The sequence below is a fragment of the Gastrolobium bilobum genome, unplaced genomic scaffold (genome assembly GCF_033153095.1).
Source record: "Gastrolobium bilobum isolate Gb01-03AN ecotype WA unplaced genomic scaffold, APGP_CSIRO_Gbil_v1 utg68317, whole genome shotgun sequence".
Classification (NCBI taxonomy): Eukaryota; Viridiplantae; Streptophyta; class Magnoliopsida; order Fabales; family Fabaceae; genus Gastrolobium; species Gastrolobium bilobum.
The window spans coordinates 136,557-147,909 of record NW_026895372.1 but is presented as its reverse complement, the minus strand read 5'-3'; the positions used below and the strand labels follow the sequence as shown (position 1 = coordinate 147,909).

The window sequence follows — 11,353 nt, the reverse complement described above, 5'->3', positions numbered from 1 at the left end:
CTTCGTGAGTCCTGATTTCACCCAAACACTGGCCTCATCAGTTTTTTTTTTTAAATTAATTAATGCCATTATTGTTATTATTTTTTTGTAAAATTAATTACAACTAATGTAATCATCGTTAATTTTCGTCAATCTAACGATTATTATTTGTTAGAATTAATAATTAATTAATAAATACGATTCAAAAATTTTTAATAAATAAAAAGTATTAAATTGATAGAAATTAATGATGATTAAGTTAGTCGTATAAGTTGTAAAGATTTTTTAGTGATAAATATATTTTTTTCCTTAATTATTTAGTTTTATTTTTTATTTTTATATTTTTCATTCTTTTGTGCTGTGAACAGTCTCGTGTTGTGCTCCACTGTATGCAGTATCTGAAATATAATGTTTTTCCATGCTCCCAAATCCCAATTCCTAGATTCTTCATCGTCAACGCTCGTCACACTAACTTCCCCAACCTTTTATCCGTTTCGGTCATCGCTCCTCCTTTCCCGTTTCGAAACGCCTCAACTTGTATCCGAAAACGAAACCCGCTGATAGCGATGGCGCCTCGTAATTCGATGGTGGTGGAGTACGCTAAGTCGAACCGGTCTACGTGCAAGGCGTGCTCCAAAGCGATCGAGTCTCAGGCTCTCAGGTTGGGGTTGGTCACCAAGGGAAATGGAGGCTTCGACGTCATCAAATGGCACCACCTTGGTTGCTTCCCTTTACCTTCTGCCTCGCACTCCAATGCTGACGCCATTAACGGCTTTTCCTCCTTGAAGGTTTCGCATCTCTTCTCTTTCCTTTTCAAACATGGGCTTTGGTTTTTTTTTATTTCTTAAAAGAAAAAATAAGAAAAATGAAGACTCCGTGGAGGGGGAACATAATTCATTTAGTATTATAACCAGTAGAAAAGTAATTATAACCAGTAGAAAAGTAATGTAAAGAATCAATTCAACCCATTTTGTAAAGAACCAATTCAACCCAAAAGCTTAAGCTGGTTGAGGCTACATTGGTGTTGGATGTAAAGAACTAATTCAACTCAAAAGCTTAAGCTGTTGGTGAGCCTATATTGGTGTTGGGTGAAACTACATTAATAGTTTTATATATCTCAACACTTTTTATTGTAATTTGAAGCTTAAGATGTTAATTTTATGATTTTCTTTCTTTCTTTTTGAAGCTTAAGATGATAATTTTATGATTTATTTTCTTTCTTTTTGAAGTAAATATTTTTTTTAGAAGTGATTTATTATTATTTTTCCTCAGAGTAGTGACCAGGAAGCTTTGAAGAATTTATTGTCTGGACATGACAAGTCTGAAGAGAAGGTGAGAACCCAATTTTCTTTAACTCAAATATAAATAGGAAAACCACGTGGTAGGTTCAGAGTTGACTTATGATAAGGGAATATTTGCAATATGGGGTCATTAATTTGGTTTATGCGTTTTTATAATTGAATTTTTATTCTCTATCTTCTTGTTGTTTTTAATCCTTTTGAATTTTACTCTTAACTTATTCACTCTGGTTATGTTACACTTCTTTAACAGGTTCGTAAAGCAACGGAAGACATACAGAATGAACTGGTAGAGACTGACGAAAATGATCCAAAGAGAAAAAAGGTAAGCTGTAAGCACGTGCACTGTCAAGGAGTTTATGAAGTATCAAATACCATATATTAGATAATATTGTGTGTCTTAGAGAGATAGAGAGGAGGGGTGGTTTCTGCTTCCAGTTAAGGTGGTTTTAAAATTTTTGGCTTCCTTCTTGTATTTAAAATGCCCTCATCATCTTTGTTCTGCTATTCTAGATCTCTTGCATGAAGATACTTTGACAAATATTGGAATTGCGGACTTGATTACGAATTTTTTTTGTTTGAATCGTTTTTAAGATTTTTAATTTTATAATTATATGATGGTTTTAACTTGATATTCTTAACCATGTATCTGTAAAAGATGTAAACAGTTGAACTAAAAGGCGTGAACTGTTGGTTTAGTTTGTTTGCCGATGATTATTTTCTTCTTCAAATGCCTTATGTCTGGTTAAGTTTTATTGTTAGTTGTCTTTGTTGTTCACGTTTATTGCTTGCAGTTATGCACATCCGATGTTGAAGCTTTGGTGGACATCAACTTTTCAGTTTCTGACGTCAAGAGCAAGTACAAGGTGTGAGGTTTTCCCTTTTTGTCTTTATTTGATAACTTCGTGGCGTTGATGTTTGATAGTGAAAGGTATCAACATTGTTGTGGTTAAAATTCTGTTAACTTTCTGATCTATCTTTACATTTTTTGCTCTTCTTACGTTCAATGAAATTATTACCTCATCCAGGATGCTACCCTTTTACCAAAATGGAAGGCATTCCAAACAGTCATATTTCTTGAACGGGTGAGATTAATTGTCTTAATTTTTTTTTCTTGTATAGTTTGTTTGGACTTCCAGGAAATAGCTTCTTTGCAATTATGCAAGGGTAAAGCTGCGTACATGGATTACCTCCACCTCACACTCGCTAGTCGGGTTTAACGAGTTTTTTTGGTATAGTTTGGTTGGACTGTGAATGAGTACAACCTTGTGCTCCGGTCAAAAATACAAAGTATCACAACAATGCATACTGCTCTGCATAGTTTACATGTTCCCCCTTTTATGCAATTATAGAGATTTAAGTAAGGAAGAAAGAAAAAAGAGAATAATGACTAAATAATCTGAAATTTATGTTGATTAATAGGAATGATGTGTTATGATATGATACAAATCACAAAGCACTAATTTCTGTTTGTACTAATAGTAGACTCTAAATCCCAATTAAATAAGGAATGAAATATGAACTATATAGATATATGGAAACCAATACTAAGAAATAATATAAGATATTCTAAATTACTCAAGTTACAACATGTATCATGTTTCATGTATTCTAACACCCCTTTTTCCATGCTCTGATATTTTGCAGGATGATGGGCTGCATGATTCAAGTAAAATTGCTGCTTTTGATTTTGATGGATGTCTTGCAAAAACTGCTGTGAATAGGTATGTCTATGTCTGAAGTCACAACATTGTGATTATTAATGTTATTGGTTTGCGAGTAAATGATATTGTGTTAAAGGCTTCTGGTGAGCTTATGTGGTGCTATCTCTGAAAATAAGTTCTTGGATTGGATATATTTTATCAAAATTAACCTTTTGATTTGATATTATTAATATTGTCATGTGCTGAACATCATAAATTTCTGATTATTAAGAAAGTTAACTTTTTCTTTCAGAGTGGGTGCTGGTGCTTGGTCTCTCATGTATTCTTCAATTCCTGATAAACTACAAAGCTTATACAACGATGGCTACAAGCTGGTGTGTTCTTTTTATCTGTAAAAAGAAATATGAGATTTACTGTAGAATTTTGGCTTATTTTAGAACTTTACTATTCGTACTCTCCCTCTCTCTAATTTAAATCTTTTGCCAGTTTAGTAGTCTGCCAGAATGGAACTTATGGTGTTGTATGCTCCTCACTGTCGTCGTTGTTGTCTACCGCAGGTAATTTTCACCAATGAATCCAATATTGAACGCTGGAAGAACAAGAGACAAGTAGCTGTGGACTCGAAAATTGGACGGCTAAATAACTTCATTGAGAAAGTGAAGGTCCCAGTTCAGGTAATTTTGTTGGTAATGCAAATGTATCTCCTGTTGTTATCAACTATTCAATCATGGGTTGTCTGTTTCGCTGGTTACAAGCTAAAACTATCGTACTCTACTTCCATTACCATGTTTTCCATTTCTGGACATGGGATTACTTGGTTACTGTGTTTTCCATTTCTTGACGGAGGATTACATGGTTGAGAATGTCCTTACTAATGAAACAAAAGTGACGTGATGTTAAAATTAGATGCTTTCCTTTGCACAATAGGTTCAATATTCTTGTTGTTCTCCTTTCTTTTTCCTCCTAGTAGGAATAACCAATATGAAGTGAAACATATTTACTAGGTAATTCATACTCGATTTTTACAACTCACTATCTTATTAGTAACATTGCTCTTTCCTTTTCTGTTCTTCAACAACAGTTAAGCACATAAAATTTTACCTCCACTTTTGAGGTAAATAGTTTTATATCAAAAGGGGATCCAGAAGGAAGTAAAAATGACATTTGCTACCTTATAATAGTTTGACTTTCTCCTAGGGTTATCTTTATAAATCATCTTGAATAAGTCCCAGTCATCTCCATGGTGAATGCAATTTTCCTGCTAATGATTTGCATTTATTTTGTAACTTGCACTTCCAAGAGCAGACATCTTCAGAATAAATTGCATCTTGGTTTTATTTATAGTCATAGATATTAAAATTAGAAGTTGAACGTTTTCCACCTTTGCATTGCTGCACAATGATTTTCTCCACCTCTGAAAATTTAGGTAAATGGTTTCTCATTTGAGAGTTCCAAGTTTCATTCACTATGTAAAAAAGATTAAAGGGTGGAAAGAAATTTTGTAGCCCATTTGGTTTCGAAAATATTTAGGAAATACGTGAGAAGCTGACCTTAGTAACAAAATTTTATCTATACAGGTTTTTATAGCTTGTGGGCTAGGTAAACCAGTTAAAGCTGGCGGAAAAGAAAATGATCTTTTTCGCAAACCCAAGCCTGGGATGTGGCATCTAATGGAGCAACACCTCAATTCCGGCATTGCCATTGATATGGATCAGTTATTTTTTCTTCCATTCAATAGCTCAATTGATGCTACATTTTCGATTCCTTTCTTAATTTTATTTTTTAAATATTATACAAAGTGATGAGAATGTTAAGCAGGCATTTGCTATGTTGTAGGTCATTTTATGTTGGTGATGCAGCCGGGAGAGAGTCAGATCATAGTGATGCTGATATTAAATTTGCAGAGGTAGTTAAAGCAGTTTTAGCCTTGAAGAATTAACTTTATCACTATTTTTATGTCCGATACTTAAGCACTCCTCTTCTAGACTGATTCAAGCACCATTTAGAAAAGGGCCATTGTTTATCAATAAATCTTAAGTTATGGTTAGTTGAAATAATGGCATGGCTCATAATGCATAGTTTGAGCGCATCTCTCTCTCTCTCTCTCTCTGATTATTGCTTAAGTTTATGGATGTATAGTTCATCCTGTTGCAGATATTATTATCTTAAAGCTGCATGTCCGCTCCCTGAATAATACTTGATGTCATCCATTTGTTCTTAATTTTTATTTTACAGTTTGACTTAGCAATTGCTTGGTTTTAAACTACGCATGTTTGTTGTCTAATTTATTTATTTTCAATGGTTGCAGGCCATTGGTTTAAAATTTTATGTCCCTGAAGAGTACTTCGATGCAGGAGCATCTAATTTGGCCATTAGTTCATAGAAGGGGTAACCGGGTAATGTCCATTTTTGTTTGGATGTGACCTTACCAACTGGGACGGTATAAAATTGACTATAGGTTTGCTTGGCCTTAATCAGTTGTATGCATGTAAATGGATTAATCACTGTAATGTAGTCGACTAATTTGTGGGCAATCCTAAATTTATTTCTGGTTGCTTCAATTCCAAGATTCTATAATTGAGTATTATTATTATTATTATTATTTTGTATAGTTGACCAGATGGAATTCCTCTCACACTTGTCCCTTATTAGCATGTTTAGATGTCACTGGTTTGAATTATGGATTTATTTCTGCCTTAGCTTCTAAATATTTTTTTTTCTTCAATGATAAAGGCAAAATAACTAAAAGGGAGCTTTATTTTTTATTATTATTTTTTTTAAAAAAACTCATTTAATTCCAAAATGCCAACCTCTTCGTGGTAGCGCCAACTATTCAAGCCCTACCACTGAATCCAATAGTAGTGTGATATGAACCAGTGGCAAGAAAGACAAATTATAGATAAGGGGCAGTGAATAATCCAATGGTTGAAAATAAATTTGAATTTGTTGTAACAAGATTACTGTTACTTGATGTATAAAAAGAGAAAAGGGAATTGTGTAAAGGGTGTCGAATATTGTAACCCATTTTCTTTAGGAATAAACTTCTCATTCTCATCTCTTTCTTATCTCAACCTTGCTTTTGTCTCATCTTCAACCTCTGTTCTTTAAGATAGGTTCCAAATTCTATCAATTGGTGTTTTCATTCTTTGAACAATGGCTCCTGAAACACATTTCCAATCTGCGGATGATCGAGTGGGGAAAATTATATCTAAAGTGGAAGTTCTGAAGGAGCAAATGTCCAACAAATTTCAAGAGATAACGTGCAAGTTGGATGCAATTTTGGACAACTACAGAGAACGCAAGTGTTTTTCCTCATTCTCTGTCAATAATGACACTTCCAACAATGGGGATGTTGCACCTGTTTCCAATCGTTGCATCAAGGTATCGTAGGTTTGATGGATCTCTTGATTCCCATGGCTGGATCTTTAAAGTCAATCAATTCTTTGATTCTTATGAAATGGATGAAGTGCAAAGACTACATATTGCTCCTTTTTATTTTGAGGGTGAAGCGTTGACAATACCCATTCCAAGTTGGACAAAAGACCAACACTAGGGTCTCTTAATGAAACTGTAACTGATAGTACGCATCAGGGAGAAGCAATCTGGGTAGATGAACAAGTAAAACATGAAAATAGAGGTTTTAACAAGTTGCCTAGTGATGGACTCATTAAAGATCCATTATACAAGGTCAATGAAAATTTAATCGAGAATAAAGCAAGGAATAAATTGACGGACTCTATTTTTTATTGCTAATAATTCCATTGGAACTGTTGTTGTTAATGACACTAGTAGTACTAGTGTCTTAAACCATGATCAATTACAGAGTTGGGAGAAAACCATGGATTAACATAGCCTTGGAGAAGGATTCATGCCTACTAGTTTTAAGGTACGAGCAATTTCCCTTGATGGAGATAATTCTGCAATTGAAGATGTCTTGGATCTTGATTTTGGTGAAACTGCAAGTGGTCTTGTTGTATCGGTTGATTTTGAATATTGGTGGATTATCTTGTTGCAAGCATACAGGAAAAGCACTGGAAATTTATATGTGCAAGAGAAAGTTGATGTGTAAACTCGAATCAAGATGATTTTAAAGCTATGTCTAGCTGACGGTTTTGTGATGTTTTCAACCTTGTTGGTTACTGATGGTACATGTATGATAGATCGTCTTATGGGAATACATAGTCAACCTTTGGAGATACAAGAAATAGTTTATTCAACACTGATGTGTGCACTTGAGATGCTTATTCTTGAAGATGGATCAGCCGATCTTATCCTAGTTCTTAACAATTATCTTGTTGCATCATCACTCCATATAATGGAATATTACTGGGTTGATATGAGAAAACTCAATGAGATGTACAGATACAACATTGAGGAATAAATGTTTGATGCTATTAACAAATTCAATATCTCTTCAGATCAAATTCCTTTATGGTTGCTGGAATTTATGCCAAATAAAAGAGGCTATTTTCCTACCTTCAAAAAAGGAGGCTATTTGATTAGAAACCTGCAACCAACCTATATGGACTTCCATTTCTTTCCTCTTGGAAATGTATGGTCTATTGTAAGTAGGATGACTACCGCTGATCAATCACATGCAATTTTAGGCCTTATTGAAGCGAAATAGGCAGATTTAGTAGCTGACATGTCATTCAAAATATGTTATCATGCTCTTGAAGGCCAGCAATGGCATATTATAGCAAGAAGTGAACCCAAAAACACTCCATGCTCCTACCATAATGCAGGCTTGTGGCTAACTTTGCCCTGGCAGCTTACTGTCACATGCATTAAGATGAATAGACCAAATATTGCTTCAAAGGCTGTTGTTGAGACACAATATACGTAGTATTGTTTGGTGATAGATCCACATGCTACAACTACATCACGAATGAGTTTACATGCTTTCTTTGGGGTTTTTGGTGGCTCGATGTTTTATTGGGTAAATTTCAGCTATTTACTTATGCCATGTGGGAATTGTTGGATGAATTTCATCACTTGTATCAATTCTCCAACCTTGAGGACAATTATTTTTAATGGGGAGGGTATTGATATAAACCAGGGGCAAGAAAGACAAATTATAGATAAAGGGTAGTAAATAATCCAATAGTTGAGAATAAATTTGAACTTGCTGTAACAAAATTACTTTTAGTTTATGTATAAAAAGGGAAAAGGGAACTGTGTAAAGGGTGTCGAATATTGTAACCCGTTTTCTGTTAGGAATAAACTTCTCATTCTCATATCTTTCTTCTCATTCTTATCTCAACCTTGCTTTTCTCTCATCTTCAACCTCTGTTCTTTAAGATAGGTTCCAAAATGTATCATAGTGTTGTTGCCTTTAATCCAACAGGCTATCCAAAGACAACCCCTAGGAGTCCATGCTACAGCCCAGCCAGTTTCACAAGTAGCTGAAGGCTAACAACAACCACACCTTCAGTCCTACGTGACTAGTCATTTGGTTGACGGTGTCGGTCAGAATCTGAATCAACAACCCTACCACGAACCAGCTACAAACATTCCCTTTGGAACACCAACGATTCCTGTGATACCCAATTGCCCACTAGTGGACGCCTTCAATGCACTCCAATTGCCTACAACTTCAAGGTCGTAATGACACATATAAAGGAGATTCTGAACATTATGATTAGGTTGACTAGTTCAAGGACGCAATGACATATAAAGGAGATTCTGAACATTATGATTAGGTTGACTAGTTTAAGGCCGCAAATTGTAATGACACTATTCGGAGAAATATATTTGCTGATTTGTAGAATCTTCCCCTTTTTGCTGAAGAGGAGAGTCTTAGAATGGTACAGCTCGCTTCTGATAGGAAGCATCTCCACCTAGGCGAACCTTGTACAGAAGTTTATGGTACACTTCACCACCAACCACCCAACGTTTAAGTACATGCACTCCTTGTCCATGATCCACTGGCAAGTGGGAGAGTCTTTGAGGAGCTACATTGATTGCTTTGACAAGGAAGCAAGAGAAGTTAGGGGACTTGACCCTAAAGTTCAAGTGCACATTCTGATAGCCAGATTGCTAGGTGGCCTCTTTGCCTATGACTCAACATAGAATGACATAACTGAAATGGAGGAGGTAAGTTAACCTGCCAAGGCTTCATGTGAGAGGAGGACTTCAAGTTGGGAAGAAGAGAAAGGAAGGATATAACCAGGAAGAGTCTTCTGTTGGGTACGACTCATATTTTGCATGCTGATGAGGGCCCTTGTTATTGGGGTCAGCTGAAAGGCAACTGGGGTCCCGCTCCTAGGTGAGCGGGCGAGGGTTCGGGGGAGCTGCCCCCGTAGAGGTTAGGTACTGTTGTGATCCTCTGATTTATTTATTGTAATTTTGTTAGTAGTTTAAGGCAATTGAGGTCCCGCTCCCAGGTGAGCGGGCGAGGGTTCGGGGGAGCTGCCGGGGGGCAGCGCCCCAGGCCCCCCGTAGAGGCTTATCAGAAATCAAGTGAGAGAGAAAGAGAGAGAGCCATTGATTTACTGAATGTTTGATATATTTCATATTGATTGAATACAAGGGGCGAGCTCTATTTATAGAGCTAAGAGATGCTGAGTTAGCAACTAACAACCCAAACTAACTAACTGAGCTTATAACAATAAGCCTAACAGAAAGGTTAGAAGGAATATACTACAACCAGTTTTATAGTAACAACAATGCAGCTAAATACAACTGCACAATAAGCTATATTCTAATACCCGCCCGCAAACTCAAGGAGGCTTGGAAAGAGAGCTATCCAGAGAGCCATCCAAGACCTTGAGTTTGGACCTCAATTCAGCAAAGCGTGCAAAAGACAGAGGCTTGGTAAGCGTGTCAGCAATCTGGTCAGAAGAAGGAATGTGAGAGACCACTAATTCCTTATTGAGAACTCGTTCACGAACAAAGAAAATATCCAATTCCATGTGCTTGGTGCGAGCATGAAGAACAGGGTTGCGAGTGAGAGCCACAATGCTCATATTGTCACAAAGAACATAAGGGACTGAGAAAGAGATATGCAGTTTTCGAAGAAGAGATTGAATCCATAGGATTTCAACACATGTGAGAGCCAAGTTACGGTATTCAGCTTCAGTACTAGAACGAGCAACAAGTGTCTGTTTCTTGGACCACCAAGAGACAAGGTTGGGACCAAGGAATATGCTGGAACCAGACGTGGAGCGCCTGTCATCAGGATCAGACCCCCAGTCATCATCACAATAAGCAGTCAGAGATAAGGCAGAAGCAGAACGTGCAGCCTGAAACATTAACCCATGTGAAATAGAACCCTTTAAGTAGCGTAAGATCCTTTTAACAGCTGCCCAATGATCCACTAAGGGTTGAGCCATGAATTGGCAAACTTTATTCACAGCATAGCTGATGTCAGGCCGAGTTATTGTGGCATATTGGAGGGTACCAACAATGGACCTATAATGGTGAGGATCTGGGTAATAATTTGAGCCAACCCGAGACAATTTACAGTTGTTAGTCATAGGAGAGGAGATGCCTTTAGCCTCTTGCATGGAGACTCTAGCAAGTAAATCACTTATGTATTTTGATTGAGACGATATTAAGCTATGTGAGGAACTCCTTCGAACCTCAACACCAAGAAAGTATTCCAGATTACCCAAGTCTTTTAAAGCAAACTGAGTATTAAGTTGTGAGATAAGATGAGTGATAAAAGGAAGGTCTGTCCCTGTTACTATGATGTCATCAACATAGATGAGCACATAAATGCACCTTGAGGCAGAGCAAAGGATGAATAATGAAGGATCACAACAGCTGGACTTGAAGCCAAAAGAGAGTAGAGAACTCTTAAGTTTGTCAAACCATGCACGAGGGGCCTGTTTGAGCCCATAGAGAGCTTTGTTAAGCTTGCAAACTAGAGATTTATTGGAATCTTCAAAGCCTGGAGGCTGTACCATGTAGTCTTCCTCTTGGAGATCACCATTCAAAAAGGCATTATTGACATCCAATTGTCTAAGAGGCCAACCATAAGTGAGAGCCAAAGTAAGCATAATCCGAATGGTGACTGGTTTCACAACTGGGCTGAAAGTTTCATTGTAATCAAACCCGGGTTGTTGATGGAACCCTTTTGCAACAAGCCTTGCTTTATACTTGTTAATGGACCTATCAATATTCTCTTTAAGTTTGAACACCCATTTGCAGCCAATAGCAGACCTGTTAGGAGTAAGAGGAACAAGACTCCAAGTATTGTTAGCCAATAATGCATTATATTCAACTTTCATTGCTGCATACCAAGGAGGACTAGAGATTGCTTGTTTGACAGAGGTAGGCTCAGCATGAGTGAGAAGTGCTTGAGCTCTAGCAAGGGTCTTAGATCTGGTCTGTATAGAGTGACCAGAAGAATTAAGATGGGTAGTAGTAGAGGGTAAAAATTCAGAATGGGAAGACTCAGGAGAAGAA

At 36.7% G+C, this 11,353-nt stretch overlaps 1 protein-coding gene and 1 pseudogene across 1 annotated transcript; both read left to right on the top strand.

Annotated features, from left to right (window-relative positions):
* The first annotated feature begins 368 nt into the window (after positions 1 to 368).
* Positions 369 to 5,503, top strand: LOC133307670 (polynucleotide 3'-phosphatase ZDP). Its single transcript, XM_061508225.1, has 11 exons — positions 369 to 767; positions 1,252 to 1,311; positions 1,531 to 1,602; positions 2,072 to 2,143; positions 2,306 to 2,362; positions 2,925 to 3,001; positions 3,234 to 3,315; positions 3,499 to 3,615; positions 4,519 to 4,655; positions 4,778 to 4,847; positions 5,250 to 5,503. The coding sequence occupies exons 1-11, from the start codon at positions 369 to 371 to the stop codon at positions 5,322 to 5,324; spliced, it is 1,218 nt and encodes a 405-aa protein (XP_061364209.1). The 3' UTR covers positions 5,325 to 5,503.
* A 591-nt stretch (positions 5,504 to 6,094) lies between these two features.
* On the top strand, positions 6,095 to 7,787 carry LOC133307663 (alkaline/neutral invertase E, chloroplastic-like; annotated as a pseudogene).
* The last annotated feature ends 3,566 nt before the right edge of the window (positions 7,788 to 11,353 follow it).